We start from the raw sequence: 21,263 nt of genomic DNA, 5'->3' as shown, positions 1-21,263 counted from the left end.
ACGTTATTCTTTTTAATATTACTTACTTGGGGTCTGAGTTTTGGATTTGCTTTGCTATGCAAATTGAGTCTGAAAATATATTAGGTTGTAGATTGGTGGTTTTGTGTTGTTTAGTGCTGTGGTGGTCTTAGATGATGACAGTTTCTAACATGACCCTGCACTACTGATCCCAGGCTCTCTGTCCTCTATCCCATGCTTGAGACTTAGTACTGAGTTTTGACTTTTCTTTCCAACAATCCTTGACACTGGGCTTTTGTAGAGCCTTATACATGCCTAATTCACCTGAGAGGTGGATCAGAGGTGGTGAACCTCCTCTGTACCTTTCATCTGTTTTTCTTTAATCCTTTTTCATGCTCACTGTAGCCTGCATTTTTTGCAGGAAATATGGGCCAGTAAAGAAATACAAAGGGAAGAATCCTTCAACCTTCCCCACCAGATTTTATCATTATACATCTGCAATCTCAAATCAGAAAAGTCTGATATTAAACTTGGGATGCAGTGTCCTTTTGAAAATTAAGAGTTAATATACTTACCTGGTACAAATGAGTGGAAGATATTTGGGAAATTGATTTAACTATGAGTACGTTTATAATGTCATGTGCTCATTTCCTGTAATGCAACCGGTAATAAACAGTACTTATGTTATACAAACAATCTTAAGTCCAAACTATTCAGATCCTGAACCCATCTGGCCCACATAGACTTTGGATAGGAATTACAGAATTTCAATAACTTTCATATGTGGGTTAATTTGGAGTTTGGGCAGTTATACATATAGTATGTAAAAGATGCATCCTCGTATGCTATAAACAATTTGTTTGTTATAGCAGTATGACATAAAATTATATCCTGTAATGAAGAAAGAAATAAACATGCAGTCATACTTCGAGTAAATGTCAGTGATTTGGTTGTTGATGTTTTAACATTGATTATACAAAAAGATACAGCTTTGGTCTTGTTATCAAATTTCTCTAAATATATCTTTTAAATCCTGAAACTATGCATTAAGATTCTAGATTTGTATAAGCTCATGTATTAACAACAAATAAAGATGATATTATACCTATAGATATTCTACCTAGAGCTTAAGTCTGAATGTATTTTTAAGTGAGTGTTTTAGAAACACTCCAAGGTTGGGACACTTCAGACTGCTGGGCTGCATCCTTTAAGGGTGGCCTTGGTCTTGGTTTGATCATTGGCTTCATGTGGTTAAACTCTAAACCTATTTACTTAGGGCAATCCAATCCAGTCCCAACCCAGGAAAAGAAGAAAGGTCCAGGATTACGAGACCTATGTATTTCATTTTAACCATGAAATGTGGATGCAGTGTGGTGCTTTGATGTGAATTGGCGACCATAACAGGGAACAAATTGCTTTGAGTTTCCTAGGGAATTTTCACACTCAGTTGCTAGGACTTTGTTGTTCTCCTGCTGGGAGAGGATTAGGCTTTCAGTTGGTTCTGCAAGGAAATTAATTTAACAGCCTTTCAGGAATCTTTCCATCACCTGGGTAGAAGAATTGCAAGAATTTTAGTCCGATAGTTAATTATATTCTGTCCAATTTGTTTTAACTTGGTCTGTTCACGTCCAGCTGCTATGCTGAGTCTTTTTCACATAAATAAATTCCTGCACTTTGCCATTTTGCTCTTTTGTAACTTCTCTTATAAATTCTAATATCAAAAAGGGGTCTTATTAGAGTACTGTCCTTGATTCCTTATTGGTCTAATATATATGCAAGCATATTTAAATCCTATTGAAGCAGTCATGTCATATTTTAAGTTTCATCTGAAAATGACTCTTTTATGATTTCTGCAATGAGTGGTTTGATGTACATTCTCTATAAGATTTATTGTTGTTAATAACATTTCATCACTAGAAGCATCAGTGAAGGATAAGATTTATGACGCAGAACTAAAATATCATCTGTGTAACGTTGCTGAGTCCTCAGTCTTCTTCATGTAGGACCTGAGGAAACCTCGAGTTGACTGAAAACTTTGGTGTGAACCATCTAACTAAGCAACTGAGATCTTCTTATTCATGAACTGACGTGAAGGGAAAGATGTTCTGTTTTACTTTTTTTTTTTCTGGATAAGCTTCAAGTTTTGTTTGTGTATAAAATGATCACTTAAATATTAACACCACTTATGAGTTATAATTTACGAAAGCAAGACAATTTTGTGGTTTATAGTATAATTGTAATTGTATAAAACAAAACAGCAGAGTTTTTAAAATAATTTATAATATTGCATAATTATAACTAGCAATGGCTTAGGCTACACATTCTCCCAAGTGGCTTTCTGACATTTAGCCAGTTACTTCTCTACAACTGCTTTTCTTTCGCTTTAAAATGAGTACAAAATATGTGCCGGAGTCACAAGATTAAAACTATATAAAGTAAATTCTAAAGAAAACATGGCTGCTCCCACAGTCTAGTTTCTTTTTATGTCTAACAAATTCTATTGTCTGTTAGTTCAGCAATTAATTTTTTTCTGGGTAAGCTTCTAGTTTTATTGATTTGTAAAATAATCACTTGAATGTTAACAACATTTATGAGTTATAATTTACAAAAGCAAGAAATTTTGTGGCTTACAGTACAGTTATAATTGTATAAACCAAAACAGCAAAGTTTAAAAAATAATTTTCAGAGGGAAATGGATCTACATTTAGTTAGCAAATGAGTTTTAAGATTGCTTAAGGATCCTTTAAACAGAATTTTTTGCTTTCCTTTTCCATTGCTGAAACATTTCTTCTAAATAAATGGTTCTATGTGTGTTAGTTTTCAGTCTTGTAGTTCTGAAAGGTGACAACTTTTAGTCACAGCACAAAAGACTTGCCTGATAACAGTAACAAACCAAGAGCAGCAGCAGCAGCAGCAGCAGCAGCAGCAGCAACAACAACAAATTAAACCAAAACAAACAAAAACCTCAAATGATTAAAATTAATAGGTAAGTGGATGACTCAGTGAAAAGGGTGCCCCCTGCAAAACCTGAGAACTTGAGTTTAATTCCTATAGACTGGAAATTTAAACTTGCTCATTTACATTGTTCTTTGATTTCCACAGATGTCAAATGACAAACATGTACTTGCACACACACACACACACACACACACACACACACACACACACACACATTTTTTTAGAAAAATAAAGATAATTTTTTAAAAAAGTAAAGATGAGCTGATAGTTATTTATAGTTAGGTATTAGAAGATCAAAGAATGACAGTCAGTGGCAGGAACTTGCTGGTTTCTGCCTGAGCCTGGAACTGAACTGAACTGCACCCCAAATCCCATGTGGGGAGATAGCTGGACCCTCAGAAGTATGGACACTCCTGAGAACTCAGAGGAGTCAACTACTGTCTGCCCACATTCTTGACTCAAGAGGAAATCGCCAAGTGCCTTCTGGGAACAGTCAGGGACAGGACCTTTCCGGTTTCTGCCTGCTCTGAGAGTTGAAAGCCAGTCACCAGGAGTGCCTACACACCTGAGAACAGAGCTCTCTGTTCCCAGATCTGGCTGAAAGAAAACAGGTATACAGGAGTGCTGACACACAGACTCACAGAAGGGTCAAGCCACTGAATGAGACAGTAAGACAAGCTAACACCAGAGACAACCTGATGGCTCGAGGCAAGAGCAGGAACCTAAGCAACAGAAGCCAAGACTACTCGGCATCATCGAGCCCAGATCTCCATCAAAGCAAATACTAGATATCCAAACACACTGGAAAAACAAGGTTTAGATATAAAATCACATCTCCTCAAAATGAAGATAGAGGACTTTAAGAAGGACATAAATAACTCCCTTAAAGAAATACAGGACAGCACAGGTAAACAAGTAGAAGGCCTTAAAAAGAGAACACAAAAATCCCTTAAATAATTACAGGAAAATACAAACAAACTGGTGAAGGAATTGAACAAAACCATCCAGTGTCCAAAAATGGAAATAAAAACAATAAAGTAAGCACAAAGGGAGACAACCCTGGAGATAGAAAACCTAAGGAAGAGACAAGGCGTCATAAATACAAGCATCAACAACAGAATACAAGAGATAGAAGAGAGAATCTCAGGGGCAGGAGACTCCATAGAACACATGGACACAGCTATCAAAGATAATGTAAAACACAAAAAGCTCCTAACCCAAAACATCCAGGAAATCCAGGACACAACGAGAAGATGAAACCTAAGGATAATGGGTATAGAAGAGAGCGAAGACTCCAACTTAAAGGGCCAGTAAATATCTTTAACAAAATCATAGAAGAAAACTTTTCTAACCTAAAGAAAGAGATGCCCATAAACATACAAGAAGCCTACAGAACTCCAAATAGATTGGACCAGAAGAGAAATTGTCCCATTGCATAATAGTTAAAACACCAAATGCACAAAATAAAGAAAGAATATTAAAAGCAGTAAGGGAAAAAGATCAAGTAACATATAAAGGCAGGTTATCAGAATTACTCCAGACTTCTTGCCAGAGACTATGAAAGCCAGACAATCCTGGGCAGATGTCATACAGACCCTAAGAGAACACTGAATGGAGGGTAAGACAGTGTCCTTGCTGGGCACCAATGGAAGGTGAAGCCCTTGGTCCTGCCAAGGTTGAACCCCAAGTGTAGGGGAATGTCAGGAGGGCAGGAAAGGGGGTGGATGGGGAGGGGAACACCCTTATAGAACAAGGGGAGGAGAATGGGATGGGGGCTTATCTCTGGGAAACCGGGAAAGGGAATAACATTTGAAATGTACATTTAAAAAATCCAATAAAAGAAAAAAAATCAAAGATAACTTTTAAAATTGGGTGGTTTTCTTTCAATATATGGTCTGGAATTTAATTGCATAGGAGTAAACTATCAGGTTGGTAATGACTGAATATTAGTTTTCTATAAATTTTGAGGTATTTTACAATTGTATTTTAGTGTCTGCAGATAAGATGGATCCCTAGGTGGGGCAGTCTCTGGATGGCCTTTCTTTCAGTCTCTGCACCACTCTTTGTCCCTACATTTCCTTTAGACAGGATCAATTCTAGATTAATATTTGAGATGGGAGGTGCCCCCATCCCTCAACCAGGTACCATTTCTAACCTCTTGATATGGTCTCTACAGGTTCTCTCTCCCCTTTTCTGGGTATTTCAGATAATGAGTTCTTGTCTGGGTCCTGGTAGCCTCTTGCTTGCCTGGCATCTGGGACTTTCTAGTGGCTACCCTCAGTTTCCCATCCCCCATTGCTACACACCTCTATTCAATTTCATGACCCTCTGTACTTCTCCCCTGTCTCTTCCTATACCTGATCCTGACCCCCTTTTGCGCTGCCCCTCCTTTCTTTCTCCCAAGTCCCTATTACCCTCTATCTTTCCTGATTATTTTGTTTCTCTAAGTAGGACTGAAGCATCCATACTTTGGTCATCCTTCTTCTTGAGTTTCATGTGGTCTGTGGATTGTATCTTGGGAAATCCAAGCTTTTGGGCTGATATCCACTTATCAGTGAGTGCATACCATGTGTGCTTTTTGTGTTTGGGTTGCCTCACTTAGGATGATATTTTCTAGTTCCATCCATTTGTCTATGAATTTCATGAAGTCATCATTTTTAATAGTTGAGTAGTATTCCATTGTGTGGATGTACCACATTTTCTGTATTCCTTCCTGTGTTGAAGGACATCTGGGTTCTTTCCAGCTTCTGGCTATTATAAATAAGGTAGCTATTAACATAGTGAAGCAAGTGTCCTTGTTATATATTGGAGCATCTTTTGAGTATTTACCCAGGAGTGCTATAGCTGGGTCCTCAGGTAGTATTATGTCTAATATTCTGAGTAACCACCAGACTGATTTCCAGAGCGGTTGTACCAGCTTGCAATCTCAACAACAATGGAGGAATGTTCCTTTTTCTCTATATCCTCGCCAGCATCTACTGTATTGCTGTTGCCAAGAAATGCTTGCTGACAGGAGCCTGACCTGGCTTTCCCCTGAAAAGCTCTGCCAGAGTCTGACCAATACAGCTGCAGATGCTCCCAGACAATCCCAGTGAAGTTGAGCACATCAGACTGAGCATGAGAACCCCAGTGGAGGAGTTAGGGGAAGGACTGAAGGAGCTGAAGGGGTTTGCAACCTTATAGGAAGAACAACAATATCAACCAACCAGACGCACTCCCCAGACCTCCCAGGGACTAAACCACCAACCAAAACAGTGCACATGGAAGGACTCATGGCATCATGCATATGTTGCAGAAGATTGCCTTATCTGGCATCAGTGGGAGGGGATGTTTTTGGCCCTGTGCAGGCTTGATGCCCCAGAGTAGGGGAATGCTAAGGTGGTAAGGCTGGAATTGTTGGGTGGGTAGAGGGGCTCCCTCATAGAGGGAGGAGGAAGGGGGATGGGATAGAGGTTTGCAAAGGGGAAACTGGGGATGGGGATAACATTTGAAATGTAAATATACCAAATAACCAAAAAAAAATTAAAAGCATGGGATAGAGAGGTTGACCAGTAGTTATTTGTCTGTAGAGGACAATAGTCGGGTTCTCTGCACTCACAATGGGCAGCTCACTATTGCCTGCATATCCTGCTCCATGGGAATCCAACACTGTCTCCTGTTCTCTGCAGGCAGCTGAACACAGTATGTGTGTGCACACACATGCATTCCTACACATACATGGGTGGGAAAAGAGAGGGGAGGGAAGAGAGGAGAGAGAGAGAGAGAGAGAGAGAGAGAGAGAGAGAGAGAGAGAGAGAGAGAAAAGAGGGTAGAGAGGGAAGGAGGGAAGAAAATACCTTTTAGAAATAATAATTTGAAAAATTAAAATTTTTAAAAGTTAAAAAATATAAAATAAAATTACATTTTAATAAACTTAGTGAGCCACCTGCTGTTTCTGCTTAGTCAAACTTAAATATCCAAATCTTCATGATCTATGTTGTCCATGCTCTATTTGATTTTTAGCAAAGACCTACCAGTTAGACATGTAGAGTTAAAACATGCTTCTCTTCAGGAACAGAGTGGTATCTCCAGCATTCTGCTTCTTCGTTACTTATAAACATCTCTTTTCTAGATCAGAAGAATTATACAATTTATTTGAATTGACATTATCTGTGCATAATGTCAATATATATGCTGATTATAAATGATATATAACGGAAAAATATAAAAGAATTTTCAAGTTCAAAGTTGCCACAAATAAACTAACATTTACTAAATTGTAGTGCTTGTATATAGTATGCAAAAATCTCTCTTCTAAATTCTGTGCTATTATTTTCTGCCTCTTGTGTGAAAACCTGATCTGCCAGCCAAGATTTCAAAGAAGCCAAGTACAATCAGAATTTTATAAACCATACAGATTTTATGTATCACATGGTAAAATATCAAAAACTGCAAATCGGACAGCTGTTCTTCCCCACTGCCATCTACCATCATATCCTGGGTTTGTTGATTTGAACATACTGTGCTAACCTATTTTAACTTCGAGCACATCCTATTCATTGACTACTAGTATTGTATTTTTTAATTAGCTAGACCTAGAAACCCAAACTATTGCATATTTCAGACTGTTGACTTTTTGATAAAATTTTAAAATCAGAAGCACATGTTGAAGGTCTTCACATACTACCTCAAAGAGACAAAAAATATGTTAAAAGGGTGATTATTCCATAGGGATTATGCAATCACTATCAAAAGCACCATTAAAAGTGTGAGTGTTAGGTCTGAATGGAGAGAAATGGGTTTAACTCAAATGCTATTTCTGTAATGAGTATAGCCACCATAGGCTGGTTGATATATTTGCATACTTGCTCCCTAATTCTTGGCATTGTTTGGGAAGAATTAGGAGGGATGGCCATATTGAAGGATGTTTGTCACTGGGTTTCCAATTTGAGGCTTAGAAATCCCAAACCACTTGTCATTCCCAATTAGCATTCTCTTCACCTCATGTCCCTGGATCAAGATATAAGCTCTCAGCCACTGCCCTAGCACCATGCCTTCCTGCCTGTTACCATGCTCTCTGCCGTGATGATCATGAAATCTAACCTCCCAAGAGTGTAAGCCCCCAATAAACTCTTTTTTTCCTATAAGCTGTCTTGGTTTTAGTTTCTTATCATAGGAATAGAAAGGTAACGAAGACAGATAGTAGATTAATAATGATAGCATTCCATAGGGAATAAATGTCCATTATCAAAATGACATTAAAATATGTTCATGTCAGCTATAAATATAGAGAAATTAGGTTATTTTCCCTTTAAATAATGTCATTCAATTAGTCTCTACTGAAATTCTCCTAACTCATGAAATTTATCCATTCAATTTATTATCCAACTAATTGGTTAGTCTCTAAAACCCTATACTTCTTTTATGCCCTAAGGCTTCCAACACCACGTCCACCTTTATAACCACTTGCCTTTGGTTGTGTTGTAGTCTCTATTCCTTCAGAGCAACATGTTTGGTAGAAATTCCTATTAGGATTTAACTTAATTTTGTGAAAGCTTATCAGCTATGCCCTTTGTTGTTGATGGAGATCACAAAGTTGAGATAATAGAAGCAAATCAGGGAAAATACTCATCAATTTATTTTCACATAATGAATAGAAATAAACTCCTAAAAATCCAAAGTGAACTGTGTTTTACTGCTTGGGTTCAATGAGAAAGGACAGATAAGCAGAAATGCATGATTGGATTAAAAATATGATCTAATGGCAATATATAAAAAGCCTCTCCGTTGAGGTTATTTTTGGTTCTTTTATATAGGGATCTTTCCTTCTCTTAGGAGGCAAGTCATTTGTCACATTGCAATAATGTGATTTATTTTTAGAAGAAGCAGTTCAGAGATTTCCATAGAGCTAGCTGCCATGTATAAAGGCAACACGGTCAGCATGATGTCTCTACTGAAAGAAGTGGAGAAACATGTTCTGAGCTTCAACACGAGTAAACTGTAGGTGTCTTGATATTGGATATTCACCATGATAAAATGAAGCTAGAGCTACCAAATATGTGCAAAGATGGTATCATTGGGACATGTCCTCAGGGTTCTAGAAATAACCTACCTAGGACTCTCCTTTATTCTCTCCTCCCTCACTCCCTCTTTTCTGTATCTTACTCCTTCTCTCTTGCCTTCACCTCCTCTTCATCCTTCTTCTCCCTCTCCTTATCTTCTCTCCTCTGTTTTTTTTCTCTCAATCTTGCTTTGTAGTAGAATAAGCACATGGAATAAAATGAGTGGCTAACAGGAGGAGAAAAACAAAAGTATGTCAAGTCGCCATTCAGAGTCTTGGAGCAAATTTAAATAGATGCCTCCTACTGCTTTAGTAAATGAATTAACTAATAGCTATACTTGCTTCATGATTGTAATCGTTATCACCCCAAAGCTCGTTTCTGTAGTTATACATAATATACATGCATATTTAAATATTCAGATGCAGGAATGAATCATTCCAGCCAAACCATTACAATGAATCCATATCTCAATTAAACCGAGTTGTAAACCGCACAGTTGATTACCCCCAATGAGCTCATTTTAAATGCATATGACTCCTAATGGATACCGGAAGCATGCCCTTCACTGCTGATGAATGTTGCCATTTTTAACTGAAACAAGGTTACCTAACATATTAAGGTTATGTAAGAGGCTGTCAAAGCAGTTATGACTATGTAACTTTATAATTTGAATGCTCAGGTCACAACAGTTTTCTAAAATTAGATTGAAAAATGGAACAGGTGTAAATGAGTTTCTTTACTGAAAGAACATGATTTTGAGATTTTTACTTCTATGCTATATTTTAATAACTTTATCCTTCTGCAACAACAGCTAATTTTAGAAGCTACCATTTTGTCATCAAATGCTACTGTTGCTGTAGATGACATCAGTATATCCTGTGAATGTGAAATTTCCTATAAGTCACTTCGAAGTACCAGCATACAACATAAAGGTAAGACACCTTTTCTTGTGCGTGCGTATTGTAACTTTAAACATTCAAGCAATTTGGTCTTGTTTTAAAAATATATATTATAGTCACTAGTATTTAATACAGGATGCAGATCCACTTGATAAGTTCTTCAATGTTAAGTAATATTATTTACAAAATAATTTGTCGTTTTAAAGCCATTCTTCTTTATTCTATATTTTCCCATCTTATTCTCCTCCCTCATCCCCTGATTAATATCACTAGCACCTTTCTCGATGAATCCATCTTTCTTCACTCATATCTTCTGCTTTTGCATGTGACTCCCTCACTGCATATAGAGTTACTTGCTTGTGTGTGGCTGAAAGGTTTTCTGTGAGCAAGGGCAACTCACCTTTAGTCACACCACTGAAGGAAGTGACACACTCCACCAACATGCATTCACTGCCATCAGTGTCTCTGTGAAGGGTAGGGTATGGTGAGTCAGTTGTGAGTTATGTCCATCAGAACTCTATACTAAGACCCTATTGTTGAAGACACTACAGCACACTTTGGCCACAGACCTTTGAACAATTAAACTAGAACTGAGTTGCAAGTTTCTTCTACACTTGTTAAACTTCATAGTCCCCCAGAAAGTGCTATGCAGGTTACTTTGGGGAGAAAATTCAGGACCAGCCTGTTTAGCTATCCATCCATCCATCCATCCATCCATCCATCCATCCATCCATCCATCCATCCACCCCCCACACACACACAAAGAATATACTATTTTCTATTGAGATCTAGAATAAAGACTAATTTTGGAAGTTAATATTTAAACTTAAAATTATGGAATATGCTTTCAAAATTTGGTAGATACATACAATATGTAAAAATTAAATTTGAGTGGCTAAAATTAAATTTAGCCATTTTTATGTCCCTAAGCATTTAATTTTAATTAATACCTAATAAATGCATATGTTTATGGGTGAGAGTAGGACTTTTCAATACACAGATATGATATATACTGAACAGATCAGGTCAATTAACACTTTTACCTCCTCTTTATTGGAGATTTTGAATTTTTCTACCAAGTCATAAAGTCTGTAACAGGTTATTAACTGTAATCACTCCACTGTCCTATAGAGAACATAACTTATTGCTTTTATCTATGAATATCTTAGCTCTTTTTATCTAACCTCTATCTTCCTAGTCAGACTCCTCAGCCTACAGTAATCTGTACCATGTATTCCAGCTGGTTTATTTTAAATACCCAAATACTGGAGAAAATATACAGTATTCATTTGTCTATCTGTTTCATATCACCTAGCTTAAGCACAACCACAACCTTTCATTTGATACCAATAACGGACACAAAAATCAGAGACCCACTCATTCACCTACTCAGTGATTCTATATCCACAGAGGTCGTGGTTGCTGGCCTTTGCAGGCCGTGTTTGCTGCCTCAGTCTTTATGAGTTCTTTATGGGTTTTGATCATATTGATTTGGAGGGCCTACCTTCTGGCTCTTGAACTCTTTTTGCTCTACCTTCTGCTGGGTTCCCTGAGCCCTGAGGAAATGGATTTGACGGAGACATCCCATTTGGATGAGCAATGCACTGATCTATGAGTCTAGCAGAATGTCATTAGAAGTCATGTTATTGCTACATTATTTGAATAGCACAGTAACATTTGGTTTTTCACTGGATCCCTGGCTTATTTGATCTCAGGTTCTTGGTGGTCCAAGCACTGTCAGCTATGGTTTCTGCTTTGTCAAGTGGTCCGGAAGTCAGGTTGGTTAGTTGTTCCCAGAGACTTTGTGCCATTGTTGCTCTCGCATCTGCAAGCTAGGCAGCATTGGAGGTCAAAGGTTATGTGGCTTCATTGCTGTTTATGCTCCTATTTTGGTAGCATTCTGTGTACCATCTGGTACCAAGGATGCTATAACATTGGGGTGAAGGCTCCATGTAGGCAAGAGCTTGACTTCTCCATGTTCATTGAATTGTGTTGGCATTGTCTTCCACCATAGGGCCTTGCAATCAGTGTGTGGAGAGCATCTTATATCATTTGCAACAGCCTGGAGTGTTTGAGGATTGACATGGTATTTCTTTGGTGAGAAGAGATGTCTATTTTGGGATTCTATTTCTCCCATTATCCAGTGATTTCATTTACTTTTTTGTCTTTTTTTTTTTCTGGAGCTGAGGACCGAACCCAGGACCTGGTGCTTGCTAGGCAAGCACTCTACCACCGAGCTAAATCCCCAACCCCGTGATTTCATTTACATTGCCTTAATGAGTATATGTATTTTTGAAAGTAGCTAGTATATCAGGTTCCCATATAACTCCTCAAATGGCCCTTATTCTTAGCCTTCTCTACCTATATTTACTTCCTCGTTCTCCTCTGCTTTCTCCCTGCCCACTCAATCCTCCCATTTCAGCCCCCCCACCCCATCCATCTATAACTATCTCTTCTCTTCTCTTCTCTTCTCTTCTCTTCTCTTCTCTTCTCTTCTCTTCTCTTCTCTTCTCTTCTCTTCTCTTCTCTTCTTTTCTCTTCTCTTCTCTTCTCTTTCTCTTTCTCTTCCTTAACAAGATCTTTCTGTCCTTCCTACTCTCCTATACTGTAGCCAACCTCTGTGGTTCTGTGGAGTTTAGCTTATTTATCATTGACATAACAACTAATATCTACCTAAATAAATCTATATCCTATTTGTCTGGATCTGGGTTGCTTCACTAATGATTTTTTTTTCTGGTTCAACGTATTTATATGTGAATTTTATGAAGGACATGATTATTTTAAATGGCTGAAGGACAGTGAATTATTGGTGCATACCAAATTTTCTTTACCAAACCATTCATGATGAACACATGATTTGGTTGCATATATTGGGTGTTGTGAATACTATTTTAAGTAGTTACCCTTTATTAATCTTATCATTAATATTTTCAAGCTATTTATTACTTTGTATGTATGAGAGTTTTGTCTGCAGGTATGTCAGTGCAGTGTGTGTGTGTGTGTGGTGCCCACAGGGGCCGAAAGAGAGAAAGTGGACATTGAAGAACTAGAGATACAGATGATTGTGAGCTGGCATGTAGGGGACTGAGGACCAAACTTCGACCTTCTAGAAGAGCAGCCAGTGCTCTTGACTGATGATCTATCTCTCTAACCCAGTAGAAAACATCTTTCATTTTACAAAATATATAATTATGTATGCTAGGATTATATACATGAGAAAGTTTGCCATACACACGTAATAAACCTCTCTAAGTACTCTTCTCTCTGTCTCTGTTTCTGTATGTGTGTGTGTGTGTGTGTGTGTGTGTGTGTTTATGTATGTGGTATATGTTTCTTATAAGTTATAAGTGATATAAAGAAGCAGATTTAATGATGCATTTTATAATTGATGAGTTTTTAAAGAGGTAGTCAGTATTGCTGTATTTCTGTTTAATTAATCTTTTTTCTTTCCTAAATTACAGACAATATTAATAGAATTTAAATAATATGAAAGTTTAAAGTTGACATTGAATGCAATATAATTTTAAGGTGTGGGAGAATCTCTGATGTCTTTCTCCACTTACAAGGACCACACCTTACATTCCTTTGCACCAAAGACAGATTACCAAAAGAAAAGAATAGCAAATTATTTAAACAAAAGTTAATGTTACACAGGAAAGTTCAGGAATAAAAGCAGAAGTGACCAAGATAAACCATCCACTGTCAAGCTAAAATTCCATAAAGGATAGGTGACCATGTGGAATGTGATTGAACGAAAGAGCATAGGATGCAGTGGTAACAGATCAAAGGAGGAAACTGAGCAAGGTCGGCAGGCTCAGAGGCCTCTGATCTCTGTGCAGCATTTCTTCTTCTTAGATATGGTATTGACTTTGACTAGAGTTAGGTCTTATGACCCGTCATCACATGAGCATGTCATAGAAATTGAAATGGTCAGAAATCACCCAGGGAGGGAGAAAATGACATGGTGACCTTGCTTTTGAGGCTGTCCTTGTTTCTCTCAGATTTAGGCACCTTGTTGTCCCTTTCCAGACCTGAGAAGCAAGAGTGCCAAGAAAATATTTAAGTATAAGAGAAGATTGCTTTAGTGCGTGTGCAAGAAAACTTGATACTATGTATTAATAACTCTTCTTGTGGAGTAAGACAGAATTCTTTTTATATGTTAATCCTAAATCAGTTACTTAGACACTAAATCTAGCTGGGCTGATTTTAAATGAATTACTCCTAAAGTGCTAATAATTTGTATGTAATGAAAATACCCTCATTCTCTCTCATACTATAAACTAGTTCCTGGTGTGTCTGAAGTGTTCCTATATGATCTCATTATGAATTAAGCCATCACCTGGGAAGAAGCTTAATGAGACCCTGGTCAAAGGAATTTGAAAATGTGCTCGTCACACAAACAGATAGTGGTCATGTTTGTGGGGCCGACTGACTGGGCCTTAGAAAGACTTATACCTGAACAGAAGCTTCTGAAAGCTTTCTCTAGCACAAAGAAAGCTGTACTACTTCAGAATATTCTGGTGCATTTGCCTGTTCTTTGCATCAAGCACACACTGCAAGTAGAACCATGGACCAAGGCTACTTTGTTGTATTTTGAAATCTTACAACTTTTCCTTTGAGTTTCTCCTTTTATTAGTTTTCTTGACCATTGGGGCTTATGAAAATGAATGTAATTGAATCAATAAAAGGTTCTGTTTAATCATTGATAGGCGATAGAGTGCTTCTCATTCTCTTGATCTTAGTTTGAAGCTTGGTTTGCATTTCTACAGCATACAAACTGTCTTTCAATTAACAAGGTCTGTGAGTTCACACACAAGTGGCCAAAAAGAAGGAGTAGAGGCCATGTTGGCTTGAAAGTGTGTGACTTATTCTGCGAGGATTTATATGTCTATATTTACCTTCTGAATGTCTAAACTGTTCTAGTCCAGTGAGTCTGTCCAATGAGGTTGATCAGATTTTAAAAATCCTAAACAGATCTAAATCTATAAAACTTCTAGAAGATAATAATATTAGCTACAGGTATTATAAGGAAATAGTAAGACTGTATTAATCTGCTATATCCACAGAGGGAAAGAACAAAAGGTGAAAGGATGCCTGCTGATTGGAAAATATATTTGTAAACTATCTATACTACGGGGTTGGTATTCAAAAAATATAAAGAATACATTTAACTTAATAACAAAGAAAATGGTTGAAAAATAGGCAAGGGACTTGAATGGGATTTCTCTAAACAAGATTTGATATAGCTAACGTGTTATGAAAACTTTCTTACTGCTATTAATCATAATAAAACAACCTTGTGTATACTGATGTATACTCTCGAATACTGATGGTAGAAATGTAGGTTGTTAAGAGTTATGAATAAAAATGTGGGGCTTTAAAATTAAAAGAAGAAGCATCATATGACTTGGTTATTCCTGTTCTGGAAACTAACCAATGGGAAATGAAATCATGCCATCATGTAAGTCTGGATATTGCCAGGTATGCTGCAACAGTTTTATAGTGTTTATAATAGCCAACATAAGAAAATACCCTGTGTCCATCATCAGATAAAATGACAAAGATGTAAATATATTTATGTATGTATGTATGTATGTATGTATGTATGTATGTATGTATGTATGTATGTGTGTGTGTATGTATATAACTGAGCTTTCTAATTAGATCCTGTCTTTTGCCTTAAGAAAGATGAACTGGTATTATTGTAGTAAATGAAACAAATAAGAAAAGGAATAAAGGTAGCACATGGTTTTGCTGAGATGTGAAACACTAATATGTACAAAGAAATAATATAGCTGTGAATATGAGGATCTGGGGAGAGGAAGTGAGTTAAAAATACAATGTAGGAAGTATATAAACTATGCAAGCCTAGTTGATAAGATTGAATATATTTGTGATTTCTATCAAATGAGTTAATATTACAGTTATTCATATAAACACACACACACACACACACACACACACACACACACACACACACATACACACAACTCAAAGTCCAAAGGCTAGGGGTGTGAGATGACATGATAATGTCCAAAAAGTACAAACTGCAGCAGCAGTCCGCCACCCTACAGTATCAGACTGCATAGTTGAAACATACATAAGCTATGACTGTATAAACTTAACTTCACAGAAGTATATTCAAAGGACTCCTGCCAATAACTACCTATTCAAGAGAATTAGAAAATGCTTTCTATACAGATAGACATTTTCTAAACAGGAATTCCACAAAGTTCTGATTACTTTTCTTGCCACATAAGGCCCCAAATGCCTAAACAAAGAAATACGAGACAAAAAGAGCCTGCAAAAGTACCAGGGAGTTTGTTTTGTGTTGGCCATCCACTGCTGGGCATGAGGCCTCTCCTGAAAAGCAGTTATCCAGTCCTTTAGGTCAAAACAAATCCAAGAGGTAGGTAGGTGCTATAACTTTCCTCATTTTATAGACCTTATTACCAGTGGTGTCTCCTCAGGAAATAGAAAACAACAGGAAAAGTAATTTAAACAGTCAACATCTACCCTGAAGAATTATGATGGAGTAAAAAGTAGACAGCAGCAAAAGGAAGAAAACAACAATGAAGGAAAAAGAGGGTGTTTCCAGGGCTGAGACAGATGGCAAAGGAGGAACAAGTAGGTGACATCACTGGCCTCACACACGAGCTGACTCTGACAGGGCTGTTAGATGAAGATCTTTGCTGGGATGACTTAGTCATAGCTAATGTGTCACGGAGATGCCCATGTCAGTAATGATGTAATATCCCAATATGTTCATGATGAAAGAAAACTATAACTGGGTTTCTTTTATTGTGGGCAGTTATAGGATAGGGACCTAAGCAAACAGCAAAACCCCACTAGAACACCCATCTCCAATAGAAATAAACTGCTTTTACTATGTCTGACACTGAAGTATTCAAAAAAAGAGAAATATTTGCAAGGAGAAAGAAAGGTGACTTGAAAGCTGACATGATACATTTGTAACCATCACACTTGTCTAATACACCATCATCTGTAGCTGGTGGAAGCTAAGGACAGCCTGCCTTTAAAACCTGCTCTCCTAACAACACGCTGTACAGCCCTTTTCAAGGTCATCCTGGCCCTCAGATTGAAATTTTTCAGAGTCACCCTCATGGTTGATTTGATTAATAGTAAGTTTTAACCAGCTGATGAGATTCATTCTAGGAGGAGAAACTACTCTGTGAGGCTTATAGGATGTCACATAGAAACACAGTGCATGCTCTCTGGAGCACTAAGGAGTAATGTCCTGAAAATAACTATTAATTCTTCCTTTCATAATATAAAAAACTTTTATATGTTTTGGTCGTATTCATCTCTTTCTCATAACTTCTCCCAGATCCAAACACCCTCTTTACCCACCCAATGTCATGTTCTTTTCTTTTTTAAAAACCCCAAACCTATATTATATTATGAAATTTTTAAAAATTTGTTTATAGACATGAAAGGAATACTATTTGAGCAACAAGCATAGTGGATTGACTGTAAAATTATCAAATGAACTCAGCCTCTGGAGTTTTAATTTGATTTCTGTGGTAGCTGTTTCTTGGAGTGCTAATTTCCTCCTGTGAATCTGTTTATTCTTAGAAATGCTAATGCTTCATTCTTTTTTTAAAAAATGGTTCATTCGTTAAAGATTCTGGTTTTGAGGTAAGATGAGGTAAAGGCTCGGGGAAGACTTAGAGGCATCTGTTCTTCTTCTTCTTTCAGTAAGGATGTCAGGAGGAGTAGTGTGAACGTTACCCAGGGATTGCAGGCCTGGATTTGCTAGGATAATGAGTTTCCCATAGAGATCCAAGTTCCTTACAATATGGGGCTTCCTAGCCCAGGGGAAAAGCACTGTAGCCCTCAAGTGCTCAGTCATAAATAGAATTCCTATTGCAAAAGCAACAGTGTGGTTCTGCTATAGAACTTCAAATATTTTTAATCTAATTTTATTTATTTATTTTTGACTTATTCACTTTGCATCCTGCTCACTGCCCCTCCCAGTCAGCCCTCATTTCCCCATTTCCCCTCCCCTTCTCCTCTAAGAGGTAACCTCTATCCCTGACATCCCCCTACCCTGGCCCTTCAGGTCTCTGAGAAGTTAGCTGCTTCATCTCCCATTGAGGCCAGACAAAGCAGCTCAGCTAGAATAACATATCCCGTGTACAGGCAACTGCTTTTGGATAGTTCCCATTCCAGTTGTACATCGGCTACAGATCCAGACACCTACTCAATCAGTGGATAGAGCGTGGGGACTCTTATGGAAGCATAGGAGGAAGGATTGCCAACCAAAGGGGATAGGAACTCTATAGGAAGACCAACAAAGTCAACTAACCCTTGGAGCTCGAAGAGTCTGAACCACCAGAGAACAGACAGAGGCTGGTCCTATAACTTCAAATACTTAATGTTTTAGTTGTAATTTAGTACAGTTTTCTTACTTTTGTAGCTATCACTATCCCAAATTGATGTCGTTTTCATTTAGTAACGACTTCAAATATTAAGCCTCTTAAAAATTTAGAGTCCTAGTACTTCTGTATTATGTTCAGTTTTTAGAAACATGAATATAGTTTATATATTCAATTTTTATAAATGAGAGCTAGTTATTTGAAAATAAATATGTGGGATATGTAGAAACTGGTTTTATAGATTTAATGTTTTATGTTTACTTATACTGGAATATAATTTTGTTTGAGAATTCAGCGTACACATTTTTAAGGATCCTCTCCTTGCCTTCTCATTGCTCTTCTCTTCTCTTCTCTTCCCTTCCCTTCTCTTCTCTTCTCTTCTCTTCTCTTCTCTTCTCTTCTCTTCTCTTCTCTTCTCTTCTCTTCTCTTCTCTTCTCTCCTCTCCTCTCCTCTCCTCTCCTCTCCTCTCCTCTCCTCTCCTCTCCTCTCTCCTCTCCTTTCTCCTTTCTTCCCTTCCCTTCTCTTTTTCTCTCCTGTACTCCCTTCTCTTCTCCTCTCCTCTCCTTCCCTCCCCTCCCCTCCCCTCCCCTCTTCTAATTTCTTTTCTTCTCCTCTCTATCATCTCTTTCTCTTCTCTCTCTGTACCTCCCTCCTGAATCACCACACTGTGGTTTGTTATTAAATTCCTCATGTGTATTTTCATCATCACTTGGGTACAGTCAACTTTAGTCATAGGAATTATTGGCAAAATTTTGTCATTGGCACTGTCACCATGTTCTTGTAACATATACAAACTAAAGGACTCTAGCATCTTCAGGTGATGTAATTAATGAATTATATTATGCTGAAATATAAGTGATCTATCATTGATGAAACTGCATGTACATAACTGAGTATACTTAACCCATCTTGCCTGGACATTTTGGACATCAGAAACCTTGAACATGGCAGGCTTCATAATGAAAGTTTGTTGTACATGGTAGGTTATGGTAAAATCACATGTCATGTATAAAACATGTCAGAGGATTTTTTACATAGGTCATGTTGCCATTTGTGAAGAAGATTGCTGGTCTTTGTGTTTACTTTGGAGGCAATGCCTACAACCCTTCTGGTTGTCTTAGTCCTCAAACCAAACTGAATCTTAGTAGGACAAAATATGACAAGGTAAGTGGGTACGTGGGCGTCAGCAGCAGAGAACAGTCAGCACCCAAGTTTGTCCTCGGTCTGTGCTATCTATTCCTCTGCACAGGTTATTAAATGCTAAGCCAATGGCAATGAACACATGATTAGTGTCCTTTTTGAAGGGATCGCTTCGTTTGCTTAAGTCAAACTGTTGCCTTGAATGAACTTTTGGATTAATTAATACGTAGTGGTAGTCATAGTAACTGCGTCTATCCTCCCTTCTGCTGTATTATGCCAGTAAGTAGCCACTTTATAAAATAGGAGAAAGGACTCAGATTTTCATTGTTCAACGACAGATCATAAATGGGCTTTACTTTTCATTGTTATCAAGATACTGTTCAGAAGTTTCCTTTTAAGCCAAGAAATAATTCTACTAGATTCTGGACTGCTGAAATGTTTCGGCAATCAAGGGTTCATACTGCTCACACAAAACATGATTAGGATCTCAGCACGTATATTGGGCAGCTCACAACGACATGTGACTCCAGCTCCAGGGTTTCTGATGCCGCTGGCCATTGCAGCTACCCACACACTCCCATATACCCTTGTCTAAGTTAGAGTTTTATTGCTATGAAGAGACACCATGACTAAGATAGCCATTGTATGGGACAACATTTAATTGGGACTGGCTTGCAGGTTGAGAGGTTCAGTCCATTATCATCTTGGCAGGAAGCATGGCAGTGTCCAGGCAGGCATGGAGCTGGAGGAGATGAGAGTTCTACATCTAGGAGAAAGTCAACTAGGAGGAAGGTTTTAAATCTCACCCTCACAGTGACAGGCCACACCCCCTAATAGTGCCACTTCCTGGGCCAAGCATATTCAAACCACCACAGTCCCCATACAGTACATATATACATAATTTAAAATATAATAAATCTTTTAAGAAACTTAAGTCAGTCTACATTTTAGCATGGTGAGGAAAGGGGGTCATGAGCTTCCACTCCTGCCTGAAGAGCGACTGAAAAATGATGGATTCTGTGGAGAATGAGTCAATTTATTTTTTTTAACATTGCAGCCTCTGGTACTTTACCAGGTTCTAGTAGATGACACCATATTCATGAGCAGATAAGAAACACAAATTGTAGGGTTATTAAAAAATTAAGAAAAGATACAAGTTCAGAAAGGATGGATATGTGAGGCTGAATATGGAAAGAATTTGGAGGGTTCCGATCAAAATGCATTGTATAAACATTGTCAATGAACTAATACATTCATTGAAATATTTCATGCATTCTACTTAATTCATTCAAATAATCAATGAAATATAAAGATTTTACATTAAAAAATACTGCAATGCCACATAGTATTGCTCAGAAAATAACTTGTGTTTACATTAATGGAGAATTCATGTGTCAGGTAACATCAATGGAAGATTTTTATTATATCCACATTGGATAAAAAGATATATACACATTATTATATTCTTGTCTACTCTATGAGATGTAGGTGAGAAAAACTACAATGTACTTGACAGTTCTGTCAAACACAAACATGTTCTCTCTTTCAGATTGTTTTCTGTTTAAAAACAGAGGGGTCTAAAATTGGTGAAATTGAAAATATCTAAATGATTTCTTATTTCTAACTTTCTCCATTTCATATGAAAAAAATGATCTTTTTAGTGTAGAACTCAATGGAGTTTGCCAAAGGTAAGCTAGCAGCTCAGAGAAAGGAATGACTCAGAATTTTTCTGATATACTTACTCATTTTTTAGAAGCTTTTGCATCTTTCTCCAAACCATACCCTGACAGCATCCATATTGTGAGTCCCTTTCATTAAATAAATGCATTGAGACAAAACTTGCGTTTTTCACATTTGGGGTCACTGA

At 37.5% G+C, this 21,263-nt stretch overlaps 1 protein-coding gene across 1 annotated transcript in view; it reads left to right on the top strand.

Moving 5' to 3' along the window:
• Malrd1 (MAM and LDL receptor class A domain containing 1) overlaps positions 1-21,263 on the top strand; it is a 684,120-nt gene that overhangs the window by 146,703 nt on the left and 516,154 nt on the right. The window contains exon 13 of the mRNA XM_032884682.1: positions 9,769-9,889. Within this exon, the coding sequence (XP_032740573.1) occupies positions 9,769-9,889 (121 nt within the window). The remainder of the gene's footprint in view (positions 1-9,768; positions 9,890-21,263) is intronic.

Source organism: Rattus rattus, chromosome 14 (assembly GCF_011064425.1).
Source record: "Rattus rattus isolate New Zealand chromosome 14, Rrattus_CSIRO_v1, whole genome shotgun sequence".
NCBI lineage: Eukaryota > Metazoa > Chordata > Mammalia > Rodentia > Muridae > Rattus > Rattus rattus.
Note: the sequence above shows the minus strand (reverse complement) of the source record. Positions and strands in the feature narration are given on the sequence as shown.